Below are 20,411 nucleotides of genomic sequence, written 5' to 3'. Positions count from 1 at the left end.
CAACATGCAGAAGAATGAACCTGGATCACTTTCTTACACCATACACAAAAATAAACTCAAAATGGATGAAAGACCTAAACATAAGACAGGGAGCTATCAAAATCCTAGAGGAGAAAGCAGGCAAAAACCTCTTTGACTTTGGCCACAGTAACTTCTTACTCAACACGTCTCTAGGGGTAAAGGAAACAAAAGCAAAAATGAACTATTGGGACCTCATCAACATAAAAAGCTTATTCACAGAGAAGGAAACAATCAGAAAAACTAAAAGGCAACCAACAGAGTGGGAGAAGATATCTGCAAATGACATATCACATAAAGGGTTAGTATCCAAAATCTATAAAGAACTTACCAAACTCAACACCCAAAAAGCAAATAATCCAGTGAAGAAATGGGCAAAAGACATGAATAGACACTTCTCCAAAGAAGACATCCAGATAGCCAACCAACACATGAAAAAATGCTCAAAATCACTCGTCATCAGGAAAATACAAATCAAAACCACAATGAGATACCACTTCACACCTGTCAGAATGGCTAACATTAACAACTCAGTCAACAGCAGATGTTGGTGAGGATGTGGAGAAAGAGGGTCTCTTTTGCACTGCTGGTGGGAATGCAAACTGGTGCAACCACTCTGGAAAACAGTATGGAGGTTCCTCAAAAACTAAAAACAGAACTACCCTATGACCCAGCAATTGCACTACTAGGTATTTATCCAAGGGATACAGGTGTGCTGTTTTGAAGGGGCATATGCACCCCCATGTTTATAGCAGCACTATCAACAATAGCCAAAGTATGGAAAGAGCCCAAATGTCCATTGGTGGATGGATGGATAAAGAAGATGTGGTACATATATATAATGGAGTATTACCCGGCAATCAAAAAGAATGAAATCTTTCCATTTGCAACTATGTGGATGGAACTAGAGGTTATTATGCTAAATGAAATTAGTCAGAGAAAGACACATATCATATGATTTCACTCATATGAGGACTTTAAGACACAGAACTGATGACCATAAGGGAAGAGAAGCAAAATTAATATAGGGGAATTAAATTAAAATAGGGAGGGGGACAAAACAAAAGAGACTCTTAAACATGGAAAACAAACTGTAGTTTACTGGAGGAGTTGTGGGAGGGGGATGGACTAAATGGACAAGGGGCATTAAGGAATCTACTACTGAAATCATTGTTGCACTATATGCTAACTAACTTGGATGTAAATTAAAATAATAATAATAATAATAATAATAATAATAATAATAAATAAAATAAAATACCCAGCCAATGGGCAATCAGGGCCTTGTGTTCTTAGAATTCCCAGCAAGACTTGTAGAAGTTCAAAAACCCAGAAGAGAACTGTGTTTTCCAATAAAGACCGGATAATTACTATTGTTAATTTAAAAAAAATAATAAACAACCTATGTAACTATGTCAGTCACTATACTTATGGACAGAAGGTGTAAAGGTTAGATTAACTTCAGTTTATAGTAGAATGAAGATAAACAGAAATAAATAAAAAAGTAAGTCATATGACAAAAACTAGGGGCATATACAAAATAAATCAGGGCACAAGGGAAAGTGAGAGACTGTTTTGTCAAAGAAAGTAAAGCTTGATGAGTTTGAATGCATGAGAGATTTTGAAGAAACTCCAAAGGAGCAAGTCATTCCAGGTATAGGAAACAAGACGTGTAGAGGCATGGAGACAACAAATCTTCAGTGATCTACAAATAGTTTCATGTGGCTAGAAAGAAATATGGGTGCACTGGACAGCTGAATTCATTCATGAAGGGCCTTGAAACACATGCAAAATATTTAAATTTTATTTTAGAAGTGACTGAAGCATTTTATGCAAGAGAGCAACATAATCACATTGACATTACAAAAGTCACTCTAGTGACAATGTGGATGATTAACTGAGGGGGTTTGTAGATTAAATATGAGGATAGAAATGCTTGCAATGTATTGGCAAGAAATAAGGACAGCCTAAAGGTAAAAAATGGTTAAAAATGATGAAATGAAAAGCAAAAACAAAAACACCATTAATAATAATAATAACTATAGGTAAAAATTCAGTTCTTATAATATGCTAGACATTTTCTCAGTGCTTTATATATTCTTATTTAATACAATGATCTATGAAGTGGGTATTATTACTAGATCAGTTTTACAGATAAGGAACCTGAAGTTAAGAGTCTTAGTAAGTTGTCCATGTTTCCACAGCTATAAAGTGTTGTTTGACTCCAACACTTATATTCATAAGGTGGTGTTATTACAGTCATTGCATAAGGCCACACAATGTACAGAAGGCACAGATGTCTCTGGCAGCTCCTTCATTATATGCTCTATTCTATGGATTTCTATAAAATAAGGGGATAGTGCTTCTCTTCATTGATATAGAAATCATTTCTCCTTAGAGACATAACTCAAGCTTCTTAACTCCATGATATGCTTCTGGCCACTCTAATCCACAATGAACTTGTTCTTCCTCCAAATACCATAGAGTTTGTCAGAACGAGTTTCCACCTAACATATACTATTTTTCCTGTTCTTATAAGAGTCAGTTTTGTTACCCTATTAAGAATAAGGAAAATTCCTTATGTTTTATTTCAGTAATTTTTGGCTCCATCACAGTGTTGTCAAATAATAGTGTGTGTGTGTGTGTGTGTGTGTGTGTGTGTGTGTGTGTTGATTGGTATGCTCGCTAGGAGAAATGTTTACCAAAATCTAAAAACAAAGGGCCAGATCTGTAACAGACATGAATAGCATATAATTATCTCAATTTTAACCATATTAGGAGAATGAGAAAAGAATATTTTATTATTTATAATTTTTATAATTGAGAAATACTAATTTTGCAAGAATTATTACAGCAACAAAGCATCCAACCTGCTGATGAATAATGTGCAATTAGTTAAGTCAGTTATGCTTTATTTTTAGATTTAATGAACTAACTTGCTAAAGAAAAGCACAAAAATATCTCAGGTTAAAGGTTTGAACTTTTTAATAATTATATATATTCAAGGGAAACTTATTTTCTCCCAACTAAGATGTTATCAAGTCACCCAACAAATGCTCACAGTGGGTCACAAGACACAGCCAAGCAATAGGGTTCCAAGCAAAGCTCTCAATGTAGAAGAAAGGGCCTCAAAATGTCTGTCAATGACCATTTAATCATTTTACCTTTTAGGACATTTTCTTCTCCCCTGGCGTCTAGGACTCTGTCACAGTTCTAGTTTTGCTTCTTTGCAAAACTTTCCAAGTGTGGAATTAATCAAATTTGCTCTTTGAATTCAACTCGTTCTTTTTAACACTGCTTTTATCAGAGTATTTATTTTTGTGGTTTGAATATCACATATCTGTATAGACAACTTCAAAATCTACATCTGTAGTCATTTCAAGATTGTATCATAAACCCACCACAGGAGTTAACACAAATACATTTTTATATAATAAGTACTTAATAAAACTAACCAATTTAACTGTGATTCTGTAGCATCAGGAAAAGAAAACAACTTTCCTTTTAAAAACTAGCTTGTTTAAACTGATTTTTCATATAGCAAAACACACACGGTAAAGAGCTACTTTAGCCAAATTGCAGTGGGTTTAAAGAAAAAATTTAAATTATATGTAAAATTTCTGCGGAAATAAGCAAATAAAAATGTATTGTTACATTCTATGTATTATGTGTATTCTAATGTGCATACACACATCCTATTACATATATGTAATGTGATATCTATAATTATATAATATATAATATAAATGTAATAAGATGCATATGACTACATAATGTATAACTATAATAATTGCAAAATTTGCATTTAATCTATGTGTTGTGGGTATGCACAAATTTTATTACATATGTATTTTATTATATATATATGTATATACACGTGTATAAATAAAATGGGATGTTGTTTGTATACCAATGACACATGGAATATTAAATGCATTTTTTCCAATTATCCCAAGATGTTATACTTATATTTATTTAAACTTAAATTGTACAAAATAAAATTACTTATATAAAGGTTAGTTGATAGATATTTTTAGTATCAGAGTGCTTGGTTTTTGTGAGTGACTTTTCCCTGCTGTTTCAGTTATAGGGATTAAAGTTTGCAGAACTTGCACAGAGAATTAGAGATTATAAAATCAGTTTTGTGAACTTTAGTTCATTTTCTACCTCAAGAGATTATAAGCTGAAATCAGGGAACTGATGACAAAGTTTGTTCAGTGCGAGTTTGTCAGAATCACAGTCTTCTCCCTTCTGCCCTCTCCATTTCCCCCTGAGACTCAAAGTGAGGAAACAGGAATTTGAAAGGGTAAATGTGTGACTCTGCCTCTCCCATCATCCAAGTAAGCTCACCAAAGGAAACCAGTGTGGAACTGTGCAGAAAAAGGAATCAACCCGGAAAACTAACAGAAAACATGAACTGACCCAGAAGAAAGACTGATGGTCTTCCACTGCTTGAAACCATGAAGGGTGTAGTATTAAATAATTCCCATACAGGAGACAGCACCTTTTCAGGAAGTTACAGGAAAAAGAATATATAAAAGACTGCATGCATTTAGACATCAAATCACAAAAGATAACCATAGAATTTTACCTCTAAAAACACCCTCCCTTCCTTCTTGATCCTGGCTGAGAGGAGCCAGAAAAAAAGCAGCTAGTAAATTGAATAGAGTACATAGTAAGAAAAGGGAAATAACCCCTTTCTTCGCAGCAGAATTACGGCACAGGAAGGCATACACTGTGCTGTCAAGCACGACAGTTCAAAATTTTGATACAAAGACAGGGATGGAAATTTTAATATCCGAAAAAATGAGGCTATTTGTTAATACCTAGGATTTCACTGAGATTTAATCCAGAGAGCAAGGAAGAATAATGCTATAGCTTATTTAAAAAGTTTGTGGGGCGCCTGGGTGGCTAAGTTGGTTAAGCAGCCGAGCTGAAATCAGAGCCCAGTGAAGTGGGCTCTGCACTGACAGCAGTGAGCCTGATGAAGGGCTCAAACTCATGAACCATGAGATCATGACCTGAGCCAAAATAGCATGCTCAACCAACTGAGCTACCCAGGCATCCTTCAAATGCTTATTTTTAAAAGAAAAGTTCTATTTATAAACCGAAAATTTCTTTTAATAATTACTGAAGATCTTCAACTTAAATATTTGTGTTTAAAATGGTGCTAAATGTTATCTTATCAAAAATACATTTTAATAAAAGTATAGCGAAATATGTATTCATTTATTAGATACAAGAGTATATAAAATATAAAATATTGTTATGATAGCACATGTGACAGTGTGTGTGTGTGTGTGTGTGTGTGTGTGTGTTTTACCATATACCATACCACACTGAGATGATTCCAAATAAATTTAATTTTCCTTATGATTGTTCTTTGAAAAACTGTGAGGTTAATTAGAAAAGATAAAATGAATTTAAAAATTTAAAACTACTCAATCATTAAGTTGGTGATCTCAAAAGGAATATATAATTTTGTTCATTCCTCTCCTTATATAAAACACTATAATAGAAAAGCTTTTGCTTTTAATGTACAAATCAATGTTAAGAAAAAATAAAAATTCCTGCTGTATATTTGTATCACACTAATTTTTTTTAGTCCAGTGTACATAGATAGTAGGGAAGAAGTACAACAGATGTTTGTGTCTCATGAAAAATGAATTTGATCCTTAGATTGTTTTTTTCACCTATGTTCATTATACTCAGATAATGCCCACTTGTTTATAAAACTGTTAAAAGTTTATTTTTTTATTTTTATTTTTTTAATGTTTATTTATTTTTGACAGAGAGAGTCAGAGCATGAGTGGGGGAGGGACAGAGAGAGAGGGAGGCACAGAATCTGAAGCAGGCTCTAGGTTCTGAGCTGTCAGCATAGAGCCAATGCAGGGCTTAAACTCATGGACTGGGAGATCATGAAGTGAGCCAAGTAAGACGTTCAACTGAGCCACCCAGGTGCCCCAGAAGGTTTTTTTTAATGATTTTAATTTATTTACTTAGCTTGAGAGAGAGCAGGGGTGGGGGAGAGAAGGGCAGAGAGAGAGGGAGACAGAGAATTCCAAGCAGGCTCTGTACTGTCAATGAAGAGCCTGACATGGGCAAGATCTCACAAACCACTGTGAGATCATGACCCGAGCTGAAATCAAGAGATGTTGAATCAACTGAGCCACCCAGGTGCTTCAAAACTGTCAGAAGTTTAAATTAAAGAGTAAAGATATTATTTTTTTTTCTTTTTTGTCATTTGTTTCTCTGATACAATACAATAAAAAAGAAGCCAAATAGATGGAGGAAAAAAAAATAACCCTTTATTTGTGAAAAACCACAAAAACTCTCCCTAGCACAAATCTTCAAGAATCATATTTTTATTTGTTAAGTCCCCATTAAATAAATAAACAAAAATCTAAGTTGCTAAAATTAGGCAAAGAACAACATGTCTTAAAACTCACATTTTCTTATAAGGCACAGTGTCAGCAAGGATAATTTACATTTTTAGTAATCTGAAATAGATGTTAGTCAATAATCACATACTTGTTGTTCAGCAGACTTAAACAAAAAGCTTAGAGTTGCTAGTAGTTAAAAAATTGTCCTTTACTTTTATCCTTTTTTTTTTCAAAATATTTTATCAGAAGTAGGAAAAAAAAAGGACCTTAGAGCAGCATACTGCCTGTCAGCAAGTTTGCAATAAAAATCCATCATGTAGTACTGATAGTCCCTGGCATACTGGAGTAGTACAACTGATAAAACTTTTAATGATGTTGAACAGGAATGGGGTATTGGCAGAAGAGAATGACTGGAAGTTACTATATCTCAGACCTTTGAGAGGTTCAGGGATGAGTAATTATAACAGCCACAGAATAGAATGACTGTTGCTTGGGGATATCCATACTCTGGAGAAAGACAAAGAAGGGTGAAGAAAATCAATCATCAGTTTAAGGTGAAGTATGCAATCCAAGGCCTCCATGACAGCATATAAATGAAATATCCTCTTATATAGTTGGAAGACAGAAAAAGCTGAGTGCTGGGCCTGGCATTAATTATAAGGATAGCTACCTCAAGATAAGGTTGCATTCACAGCCTAGCAAGTATTGTGTTGGACCCTGAAACTTGGGCTAATGACTTTAAAATCTGAGTACATTAAGTGTCACAGTGACAATCTGTTACATGAGAAAATATGGAGAATGCATTTAAAAATGGAGTTTTTACCCAGGTCTGGTTCACAGTGGCTCCATGGGGTCCAAAGACTTACCTCATAGTAATTTACATGGGCCTGAAATGTACAATTTGAAAGGAGACTTAGTAGAGCCCTTAGATTGGTTTTTTGGCCTTTCTGGTAAGCACTATTATTAAGGAAGATCAAGTGGAAGCCTCTGAAATTATTCTCTCCATACCCCATTCAACTTCAGCTAAGATAGTAAATCAAAACAATATCACAGACATCATCAAAATAGCAGACTTAGATGTCCCACCCTGTCCTGGTTCCCTCACAAAAAAAAAAAAACACAATTTAGCAATTATCCACCAATGAAAATAGCTGTGAGAGGGTTCTGGAATATAATTAAGAAGCTGCAACATGCCACTGATGCACCACAAAAATCAAAATGGCCATATAGAAAAAGCAAGATAACATTTTACCTGTGTCACCTCATTCCCCAGGCCAGCATAGCTCAGTGCCAAAATGAATCCTCTCCATTGTGAATTCTCTGGTGGGAGTAAAGAAGAGCAGGTGACCTCAGCAGCCATCACCACAGAGGACCTCCACAATATTTGCCAATGTGGACTCAGCTGCTGGAGACAACAGAGCTCACACTGTTGAGCTATGCTGGAATTGGAGCTCCAGAGGTCCAGGGCCAAAATCACCACAGCCCCTGAGTATTGGCATGTGGACACCTTGGATCCAAAGCCATTACCACATACACACCCTAATCTGAGGAGACAGAGACAGAAAGGGACAGAAAGCCTACTTAAAGAAATAATTACCCAAAACTTCCTAAGCATGGAGAAGGAAATAGACATCAAGTTCAAGAAGCCCAAAGAACCCAAGTAGGTTGAATATACAGAGGTCTCCATCAAGACATATTTAATTAAATTTCAAGTCAAAGACAAAGATAGTTTTGAAAGCAGTAAGAGAAAAGCAATTTGTCACACTAAAGATTATCAATGCATTTCTCAGTAGAAACCTTGCAGGCCAGGAGAGAGTGGAATGATATACTTAAGGTACTAAAAGAAAAAAAAAAACTGCCAGTGACTGTATCTGTCAAAACTATCCTTTAAAAATCAAAGGCTTTCTCAGACAATAAAAACTGAGGGAGTTCATCAGTCTTAGAAGACAGGTCTTAGAAGAACTGCTAAAGAGATTTCTTCAAATTGAAGTAAACACACGCTAAACAGCAATGTGTAAGCACATGAAAGCATAACTCTTGAGGTGCCTGGGTGGCTCAGTCAGTTAAGTTCCAACTCTTGATTTGGCTCAGGTCATGATCTCACAGGTGGTAAGTTTGATCCCCATATCAGGCTCTGCACTGACAGCACAGCCTGCTTGGGATTCTCTTTCTCCCTCTCTCTCTGACCCTCCCCAGCTCTCACTCTATCTCTTACTCTGTCTCTCTCTCTCCTTCTCTTTCTCTCAAAATAAATAAAAAATAAACTAAAAAAATTTTAAAAAGTCATAACCCCCACTGGTAAAGGTAAATATACAGTCAAATAAAGAATAATGCAACACTGTAATGGTGGTACATACATTTCTTCAAATCCTAATCTAAAAGTTAAATACAAAAATATTAAGCATAGCTATAACCACAAAAAGTTATTAATGGATACACAATATAAAAATAAGTAAACTCTGACTATAAGTATACAAAGTGGGGGAGTGTAAAAGTGTATAAATTTTGTATGTGATTGTAATTGTTATCAACTTAAAGAAATCTGACTGCAAGATATTTAGTGATACACAAAAGATAAAGAGAAAAGAATCAAAACAAATTACTACCAAAAAAAAAAAATCAAATAAAGGATGACAAAGGAGGAAAACAACTACTAAAAAGAAAGAAAACAATTAACTAAATGAGAATAGTAAATTCTCACTTACCATTAATCATTTTAAATGTAAATGGATCAAATTCCCTAATTAAAAAAAGAGTGGTTAAATAGATAAAAATAAAACAAGAACCAGGAATACACTGTGAGAAACTTACTTTAGATTTAAGGACATGCATAATAATAGACTTCAATAGACCTCATTCAAAACTGGATGCTCTCAACTACATAGCAAATAAACAAAGAAATAACTAACTTGAACAACACTATAGACCAAATGGACCTAACAGACATACGGAACTTTCCACGCAACAGCAGAAAACTATATAGTCTTCTCAAATGCACAAGGAATATTTTTCAGTATAGATCACATGTTAGGTCACAAAACGTCTTAATAAATTTAAGACCAAAATCATCACAAGCATATTTTTCAACAACAATGAAATGAAACTAGAAATTAATAACTATAAGAAAAAGGGAAAATGTACAAATATGTAGAAACTAAACAATACGCTCTTCACGAACCACAGGGTCAAAGAAGAAATCAAAAGGCAATTAAAGAAAAATCTCAAAACAAAGAAAAAGAAAGCACCAATACCAAATTTTTGGGATATAGCAAAAGAAGTCCTAAAAGGAATATTTATAGTGATAAATGTTTATATAAAAAAGAATTCAAATAAACTAACCTTATAGCTTAAGGAACTAGAAAAAGAAGAACAAACTGAGCCAGTTAGCAGAAAGAAGGAAATAATAAAGATTAGAGCAGAAATAAGCCAAATAGAGGATAGGAAAACCACTTAAAAATCCATAAAACTAATGCTTTTTTTAAAGATAATATTGACAAACTCATAGTCTAAGAAAAAAAGATGTTTTAAATATATAAAATCAAAACCAGATATAGAAGAAATGTACCTCAACAAAATAAAGGCCATGTACAAAATGCCAATAGCTAACATTGCAATCATCGAAGGAAAAAGTGAAACATTTTCTTTTTAAGATCCAGTCCAAGGCTCGAATACCCACTATTGCCACTTCCTTTCAACATAGTACTGAATTCCTAGACAGAGACATTAGACAGAGGAAAAGAAGAATAAGGAGAAGGAGCAGGAGAAGGGTAAGGAGAAAGGAGGAGGCAGAGGAGATGGAGAAGCAGAATAGAAGAAAGAAAGAGGGGGGGAAGAAAGAAAAGAAAAGAAAGGAAGAAAGAAAAAAGAAAAGAGAAAGAAAGAAAGAAAGAAACAAAGAAACAAAGAAACAAAGAAACAAAGAAAGAAGAAAGAAAGAAAAGAAAAGAAATGAAAGAAAGAAAGAAAGAAAGAAAGAAAGAAAGGGAAAGAGAGAGATAAAGAAAGAAAAAGGAAGGAAGGAAGGAAGGAAGGAAGGAAGGAAGGAAGGAAGGAAGGAAACACATCCAAATCGGAAAGAAGAAAGAGAAATTATCTCTGTTTTCACATGACATAATCTTATATGTACAAAACTCCAAAATTTCACCAAAAACTGTTAGAAATAATAAATGAGTTCAGTAAAGTTGCCAAGTACCAAATCAGCATAAAAAATCAGAGGCTTTTCTTAAAAAAGGAAAAAACTACAAAGAAAAGTACAAGGAAAAAACTACAAAAAGGAAATTGAGAAAACAATCCTCAAAGAATTTCCAAGAACAAAAAGAATAAAATACTCAGGAATAAACTTAACTGAAGAGGTAAAAGAGATATACACTAAAAATTATACAACACTGATGAAGGAAATTAAAGAGCACACATATAAATGGAAACATCTTGTGCTCATGGGAACAAAAAAAACATTATAGTTATTATATATTATATAATATATAATAAATAATATATATATATTATATAAATGTTATAGTTAAAATCTCCATACTACCAAAGCAAATTCACAACACAGTTAAAAGATTATACAGCATGAGCAACGGGGATTTATGTGTATGCTTTAAAATATACAAATCAATAAATGTGATGTAACATATTAATAGAATGATAGAATGAAATATAAAAACCATATGATCAACTCAATAGATATAAAAAAGCATCTGAGAAAATACATGATAAATTCATGATAAAAACCCTCAGCAAATTGTGTATAGAAGGAACATGACTCAACATAATAAAGGCCATATACAACTAACCCACAGATAACAACACATCATATCAGTGATAAAAGGTTAAAAGCTTTTCCTTAAGATCAGGAACAACACAAGGGTGCCACTCTCACTGCTATTACTTGACACAGTACTGGAATTCCTAGCAAGAGCAATTAGGCAAGAGAAAAAAAATAAAGGTATCCAAACTGGGAAGTAGCAAAATTTTCATGATTTGCAGATGGCATGGCCTTATATACAGAAAATCCTAAAACCCCACCAAAAACTGTGAAAATAATAAATGAATTCAGTAAAGTTTGCAGAATAAAAAATCGATATACAGAAATATGTTACATTTCTATACATTCATAATGAACTATACAACTAATAATGAAAGAGAAACTAAGCAAACAATCCAATTTACAATTGCATCAAAAAGAATAAAATACCGAGGAATAAATTTAACCAAGGAGGTAAAAGACCTGTATACTGAAAACTATAAGACATTAATGAAAGATTTAAGAAGACACAAATAAATGGAAAAATATTCCATGCTCATGGATTAGAAGAATAAATATTGTTAAAATCTCCATCCTACTTAAAGCAATCTACAGATTCAATGTCATCTCTATCAAAATTCCAATGGCATTTTTCACAGAAATAAAACAATCCTAAAATTTGTGTGAAACCACAAAAGACTCCAAATAGTCAAAGCAATCCTGGGAAAGAAGAAAGCTGGAGGCATCACACTTCCTGATTTCAAACCATACTACAAAGTTATAGTAATTAAAATGGTATGATACTGGCTGAAAGACAGAGACCAATGGAACAGAATAGAGAGCTCAGAAATAAACCCCACATATACAGTCAACTAATATTTTAAAAGGGCACTAAGAATATTCAGTGGGGGAAACAATAGTCCTTTCAACAAGTAGGGTTGGGAAAACACATGCAAAAAAAAAAAATTGGACCCTATCTTTTATCATTCACAAAAATTAACTTGAAATAAATTAAAGACTCAAACATAGGATCTGACACCTTAAAACTCCTAGAAGAAAACTTAGGGAAGAAGCTCCTTGATATTGATCTTGACAATCATTTTCCTGGATATAATACCAAAAGCAAATGCAACAAAAGCAAAAATCAATAAGTGGGACTATATCAAAACTAACTCTCTGCACAGCAAAAGAAACTGTCAACAAAATGAAAAACAACACATATAAAAAAAGAAAATATTTGCAAACCATATAACAAATAAGTGGTTATATCCAAATGTATTATATATATATATATATATACATATATATATGTATATATATGTATATACATATATATGAAATTCTAGCAACTCAGTAACAACAACAACAACAAAACACAATCTGATTTGAAAATGGGCAGAAACTAAACAGACATTTTTCCAAAGAAGACAGCCAAATGGCCAATAAGTACATGAAAAGATACTCAACATCACCTAATCATCAGGGAAATGCAAATCAAAACCACAATGGCAAATCGCTTCACACATTATAACAGAATGGCTATCCTCAAGAGGACAAGAAATAACATGCTAGTGAGGATGTGGAGAAAAAGAAATCCTTATACAATGCTGGTGGTAATGTAAATTGGTTCAGCCAACATGGAAAATGGCATGGAATTTCCTCAAAACAATTAAAAATAGAACTACCATATAATCCAGTAATACCACAACTGGGTATATATCCAAAAAAAAAATGAAAACAAGATATTGAAGAGATATCTGCATTTCCATGTTTATTATAGCATTACTCACATTACTCAAGGTATGGAGACAACCTAAGTGTTTGCCAGTGGATGAAGGAAAGAAGATCTGTTATATATGCAATAGAATATTATTCAGCCATGAGAAAGAAGGAAATATTGTCATTTGTGACAACATGGATGGACCTGGAGGGCATTACGCTAAGTGAGATAAATCAGACAAAGACAAATACTGTAGGATATTATTTGTATGTGAAATTTTTTTAATTAAAAAAAATTTAATGTTTATTTATTTTTGAGACAGAGAGACAGAGTGTGAGCAGGGGAGGGTCAGAGAGAGGGGAGACACAGAATCTGAAACAGGCTCCAGACTCTGAGCTGTCAACACAGAGCCTGACGCAGGGCTGGAACCCACACACTGTGAGATCATGACCTGAGTTGAAGTCAGTCGCTTAACCGACTGAGCCATCCAGGTCCCCTTGTATGTGAAAATTTAAAGGACAAATTCAAAGAACAAAGGCATTACACTTTTTGATTTCAAACTATATTAAAAAGCTACAGTAATCAAAACAGTATGCTACTGGCATAAAAGCAGAGAGATAGACCAATGGAACAGAATAAAAAACCCAGAAATAAATCCATTCATTACAGTTACTGATCTTCCATAAGAGTACCAAGAACATACAATAAGTAAAGGATGGTCACATCAATAAATGAGTTAGAAAAACAAGATATCCATCTACAGAACAAAAATCATGGACTGTTCTCTCACACCATATACAAAAACCATCTCAAAATGGGTTAAAGTCTTAAACACAAGACCTGAAAGCATAAAACTCTTAGATGAAAACAGAACAGCTTCTCGACATTGCTCTGGGAAATGATTTTTTGGACATGACACCAAAGCACAGGTAGCAAGAGCAAAAATAGAAAATTGAGACTGCATGAAACTAAAAAGCTTCTGCAAAAGAAACAATCAACAGAGTCAAAGGCAGCCTACAGAATAGGAGAAAATATTCACAAACCACATATCTGGATACGGTTAATATATACCCAAAAATATATAAGAAACACAACTCAATAGGAAAGAAACACATAACTAAAACATGAGGAAATAACGTAAATATCATCTCTCAAAAGAAGACATATAAATGGCCAACAGAGGAAGATGATGGCGTAGGAAGATGCTGGGCTCACCACGTCCTGCGGGTCACTTAGATTCCACCCACACCTGCCTAAATAACCCAGAAAATCACCAGAAGACTAGCAGAATGGATTCTCCGGAGCCAAGCATAGATGAGAGGTCCATGGAAGAGGGTAGGAAGGGCGGAGAGGCAGTGCAAGCTACACGGACTGGCGGGAGGGAGCTGGGGTAGAGGGGTAGCCTGCTGGCAAAGCAGAGCCCCTGAGTCTGGCTTGCAAAAATGGAGGGGCCAGGCAGAGTGTGTTCTGAGGGCAAGCGGGACTTAACATCTGGAAGACTATAAGTTAACAGATCTGCTTGGAGAGCGGGAGGACTGGAGGACAACGGGAGGGAGAGTTGTTGAGCCCCGGACAGATGACAGAGCTCAGCTTGGCGGGGAACAAAGGCGCTCACCAGCGCCATCTCCCTCGCCCATCCCCCAGCCAAAATCCCAAAGGGAACCAGTTCCTGCCAGGGAACTTGCTCGCTCTGCGCAAACACCCAACTCTGTGCTTCTGTGGATCCATCCCTCCAGCGGGTCTGACTCCCTCCTGGTGCCACAGGGCCCCTCCTGAAGCAGATCACCAAAGGAAAAGTGAGCTGAGCCTGCCCCTCCAGCCCCTGTGAAACTTTCCTATCCACCCCAGCTAATACACCAGATCCCCAGCACCACAAGCCTGGCAGTGTGCAAGTAGCCCAGACAGGCCACGTCACACCACAGTGAATCCCGGCCCTAGGAGAGGGGAAGAGAAGGTACACACCAGTCTGACTGTGGCCCCAACGGTGGGCTGGGGGCAGACATCAGGTCTGACTGTGGCCCCGCCCACCAACGCAAGTTATTCAAGACAGCACAGGGGAAGTGCCCCGCAGTTCCGCACCACTCCAGGGACTATCCAAAATGACGAAAGGGAAGAATTCCCCTCAAAAAAACCTCCAGGAAATAACGACAGCTAATGAACTGATCAAAACGATTTAAACAATATAATAGGAAGTGAATTTAGAATAATAGTCATAAAATTAATCACTGGGCTTGAAAAGAGTATAAAGGACAGCAGAGAATCTATTGCTACAGAGATCAAGGGACTAAGGAACAGCCAGGAGGAGCTAAAAAATGCTATTAATGAGCTGCAAAATAAAATGGAGACGACCACAGCTCAGGTTGAAGAGGCAGAGGAGAGAATAGGTAAACTAGAAGATAAAATTATGGAAAAAGAAGAAGCTGAGAAAAAGAGAAAAAAATCCAGGAGTATGAGGGGAAAATTAGAGAACTAAGTGATGCACTAAAGAGAAATAATCTATGCATAATTGGTATTCCAGAGGAGTAAGAGAGAGGAAAGGTGCTGAAGGTGTACTTGAAGAAATAATAGCTGAGAACTTCCTGATCTGGGGAAGGAAAAAGGCATTGAAATCCAAGAGGCACAGAGAACTCCCTTCAGATGTAACTTGAATCGATCCTCTGCACGACATATCATAGTGAAACTGGCAAAATACAAGGATACAGAGAAAATTCTGAAAGCAGCTAGGGATAAATGTGCTTTAACATATAAAGGGAGACCTATAAGAATCATGATGGATCTCTCTACTGAAACTTGGCAGGCCAGAAAGGAATGGCAGGAAATCTTCAATGTGATGAACAGAAAAAAATATGCAGCTGAGAATCATTTATCCAGCAAATCTGTCATATAGAATAGAAGGAGAGATAAAGGTCCTCCCAAACAAACAAAAACTAAAGAAATTCATCACCACTAAACCAGCCCTACAAGAGATCCTAAGGGGGATCCTGTGAAACAAACTACCAGACATCGCTACAAGCATGAAACCTACAGACATCACAATGACTCTACACCCATATCTTTCTATAATAACACTGAATGTAAATGGACTAAATGTGCCAACCAAAACACATAGGGTATCAGAATGGATAAAAAAACAAGACCCATCTATTTGCTAACTACAAGAGACTCATTTTAGACCTGAGGACACTTTCAGATTGAAAGTGAGGGGATGGAGAACTATTTATTATGCTACTGGAAGCCAAAAGAAAGCTGGAGTAGCCATACTTATCAGACAAACTAGACTTTAAATTAAAGGCTGTAACAAGAGATGAATAATAATTACAGGGTCTATCCATCAAGAAGAACTAACAATTATAAACTTCTATGTGCCGAATACGGGAGCCCCCAAATATATAAAACAATTACTCATAAACATAAGCAACCTTACTGACAGGAATGTGGTAGTAGCAGGGGACTTTAATACCCCACTTACAACAATGAATAGATCATCTAGACACATGGTCAATAAAGACACAAGGGCCCTGAATGATACATTGGGTCAGATGGACTTAACACACATATTTAGAACTCTGCATCCCAAAGCAACAGAATATACTTTCTTCTTGAGTGCACATGAAACGTTCTCCAAGATAGATCACATACTGGGTCACAAAACAGCCCTTCATAAGTATACAAGAATTGAGATCATACCATGCATACTTTCGGACCACAATGCTATGAAGCTTGAAATCAACCACAGGGAAAAGTCTGGAAAACCTCCAAAAGCATGGGTATTAAAGAACACCCTACTAAAGAATGAATGGGTCAACCAGGAAATTATAGAAGAAATTAAAAAATATATGGAAACAAATGAAAATGAAAATACAACAATCCAAACGCTCTTGGATGCAGTGAAGGCAGTCCTGAGAGGAAAATAACTTGCAATCCAGGCCTATCTCAAGAAACAAGAAAAATCCCAAATACAAAATCTAACAGCACACCTAAAGGAAATAGAAACAGAACAGCAAAGACAGCCTTAACTCAGCAGAAGAAGAGAAATAATAAAGATCAGAGCAGAAGTAAACAATATAGAATCTAAAAAAAACTGTAGAGCAGATCAATGAAACCAGGAGTTGGGTTTTTGAAAAAATAAACAAGATTGACAAACCTCTAGCCAGGCTTCTCAAAAAGAAAAGGGAGATGACCCAAATAGATAAAATCATGAATGAAAATGGAATTATTACAACCAATCCCTCAGAAATACAAGCAATTATCAGGGAATACTATGAAAAATTATATGCCAACAAACTGGACAACCTGGAAGAAATGGACAAATTCCTAAACACCCACACACTTCCAAAACTCAATCAGGAGGAAATAGAAAGCTTGAACAGACCCACAACCAGCGAAGAAATTGAATCAGTCATCAAAAATCTCCCAACAAATAAGAGTCCAGGACCAGATGGCTTCCCGGGGGAATTCTACCAGACGTTTAAAGCAGAGATAATACCTATCCTTCTCAAGCTATTCCAAAAAATAGAAAGGGAAGGAAAACTTCCAGACTCATTCTATGAAGCCAGTATTAGTTTGATTCCTAAACCAGACAGAGACCCAGTAAAAAAAGAGAACTATAGGCCAATATCCCTGATGAATATGAATGCAAAAATTCTCAATAAGATACTAAGAAATCCAATTCAACAGCTTATAAAAAGAATTATTCACCATGATCAAGTGGGATTCATTCCTGGGATACAGGGCTGGTTCAACATTCGCAAATCAATCAACGTGATACATCACATTAATGAAAGAAAAGATAAGAACCATATGATCCTGTCAGTCGATGCAGAAAAAGCATTTGACAAAATTCAGCATCCTTTCTTAATAAAAACCTTTGAGAAAGTCGGGATAGAAGGAACATAGTTAAACATCATAAAAGCCATTTATGAAAAGCCCACAGCTAACATCATCCTCAATGGGGAAAAACTGAGAGCTTTCCCCCTGAGATCAGGAACACGACAGGGATGTCCACTCTCACCGCTGTTGTTTAACATAGTTTTGGAAGTTCTAGCATCAGCAGTCAGACAAAAAAAGGAAATCAAAGGCATCAAAATTGGCAAAGATGAAGTTAAGCTTTCACTTTTTGCAGATGACATGATATTATACATGGAAAATCCAACAGACTCCACCAAAAGTCTGCTAGAACTGATACATGAATTCAGCAAAGTTGCAGGATACAAAATCAATGTACAGAAATCAGTTGCATTCTTATACACTAATAATGAAGCAACAGAAAGACAAATAAAGAAACGGATCCCATTCACAATTGTACCAAGAAGCATAAAATACCTAGGGATAAATCTAACCAAAGATGTAAAAGATCTGATGCTGAAAACTATAGAAAGCTAATGAAGGAAATTGAAGAAGAAACAAAGAAATGGAAAAACATTCTGTGCTCATGGGTGGGAAGAATAAATATTGTCAAAATGTCAATACTACCCTAAGCTATCTACACATTCAATGCAATCCCAATCAAAATGGCACCAGCATTCTTCTCGAAGCTAGAACAAGCAATCCTAAAATTCACATGGAACCACAAAAGGCCCCGAATAGCCAAAGTAATTTTGAAGAAGAAGACCAAAGCAGGAGGCATCACAATCCCAGACTTTAGCCTCTACTACAAAGCTGTCATCATCAAGACAGCATGGTATTGGCACAAAAACAGACACATAGACCAATGGAATAGAATAGAAACCCCAGAACTAGACCCACAAAAGTATGGCCAACTCATCTTTGACACAGCAGGAAAGAATATCCAATGGAAAAAAGACAGTCTATTTAACAAATGGTGCTGGGAGAACTGGACAGCAACATGCAGAGAAATGAAACTAGACCACTTTCTTACACCGTTCACAAAAATAAACTCAAAATGGATAAAGGACCTGAATGTGAGACAGGAAACCATCAAAACCCTAGAGGAGAAAGCAGGAAAAGACCTCTCTGACCTTAGCCGCAGCAATTTCTTACTGGACACATCCCCAAAGGCAAGGGAAATAAAAGCAAAAATGAACTATTGGGACCTCATGAAGATAAAAAGCTTCTGCACAGCAAAGGAAACAATCAACAAAACTAAAAGGCAACCAACGAAATGGGAAAAGATATTTGCAAATGACATATTGGACAAAGGGCTAGTATCCAAAATCTATAAAGAGCTCACCAAACTCCACACCCGAAAAACAAATAATCCAGTGAAGAAATGGGAAGAAAACATGAATAGACACTTCTCTAAAGAAGACATCTAGATGGCCAACAGGCACATGAAAAGATGCTCAACGTCGCTCCTCATCAGGGAAATACAAATCAAAACCACACTCAGATATCACCTCACACCAGTCAGTGTGGCCAAAATGAACAAATCAGGAGACTATAGATGCTGGCGAAGATGTGGAGAAACGGGAACCCTCTTGCACTGTTGGTGGGAATGCAAACTGGTGCAGCCACTCTGGAAAACAGTGTGGAGGTTCCTCAAAAAATTAAAAATAGATCTACCCTATGACCCAGTAATAGTACTGCTAGGAATTTACCCAAGGGATACAGGAGTACTGATGCATAGGGGCACTTGTACCCCAATGTTTATAGCAGCACTTTCAACAATAGCCAAATTGTGTAAAAAGCCTAAATGTCCATCAACTGATGAATGGATAAAGAAATTGTGGTTTATATACACAATGGAGTACTACGTGGCAATGAGAAAGAATGAAATATGGCCATTTGTAGCAACGTGGATGGAACTGGAGAGTGTGATGCTATGTGAAATAAGCCATACAGAGAAAGACAGGTACCATATGTTTTCACTCTTATGTGGATCCTGAGAAACTTAACAGAAATCCATGGGGGAGGGGCAGAAAAAAAAAAGAGGTAGAGTGGGAGAGAGCCAAAGCATAAGAGACTGTTAAAAACTGAGAACAAACTGAGGGTTGATGGGGGGGTGGGCGGGAGGGGAGGGTATGTGATGGGCATTGAAGAGGGCATCTTTTGGGATGAGCACTGGGTGTTGTATGGAAACCAATTTGACAATAAATTTCATATGTTAAGAATAAATGGCCAACAGATATAGGAAAAAGTGTTCAATATCACTAATTATCAGGAAAATGCAAATTTAGACCACAATGAGTTATCATTTCACACTTGTTAAAATGGCTATCATCAAAAAGACAAAGGTAAGTGTTGGGAAAGATGTGGAGGAAAGAGAATCTTTGTATACTATAGAAATGTAAATTAGTACAACCATTACTGAACACAATATAGAGTTTCCCCAAAAAGTTTAAAATAGAACTACCATACAATCCATTAATCTCATTTCTGTGTAGACAACTAAAGAAATGACACTCTCTCAAAGAAATATCTGCATTCCCATGCTCATTGCATCATTATTCACAATAGCCAAGATATGGAAACAATTTAATGTCTATCCACGGATGAATGGCTAAAGAAAGTGTCAATTGTTACAACATGGATGAACCTGAAGGACACCATGTTAATGAAATAAGCCAGACATAGATAAACA

General features: G+C 35.9%; 1 protein-coding gene across 3 annotated transcripts in view; it reads right to left on the bottom strand.

Annotated features, from left to right (window-relative positions):
* CNBD1 (cyclic nucleotide binding domain containing 1) overlaps positions 1-20,411 on the bottom strand; it is a 458,767-nt gene that overhangs the window by 194,915 nt on the left and 243,441 nt on the right. For 2 of the 3 annotated variants that reach the window (XR_009253278.1, XM_058698491.1), the window contains exon 7: positions 7,654-7,719. The exons of the other annotated variant lie outside the window; for it this stretch is intronic. Coding sequence is in view for 1 of the 2 variants with exons in the window: in XM_058698491.1 (XP_058554474.1) it covers positions 7,654-7,719 (66 nt within the window). In the remaining variant the exon portion in view is untranslated. The remainder of the gene's footprint in view (positions 1-7,653; positions 7,720-20,411) is intronic. 3 annotated transcript variants of the gene reach the window in all.

Source organism: Neofelis nebulosa, chromosome 14, assembly GCF_028018385.1.
Source record: "Neofelis nebulosa isolate mNeoNeb1 chromosome 14, mNeoNeb1.pri, whole genome shotgun sequence".
NCBI classification, from domain to species: Eukaryota; Metazoa; Chordata; class Mammalia; order Carnivora; family Felidae; genus Neofelis; species Neofelis nebulosa.
Note: the sequence above shows the minus strand (reverse complement) of the source record. Positions and strands in the feature narration are given on the sequence as shown.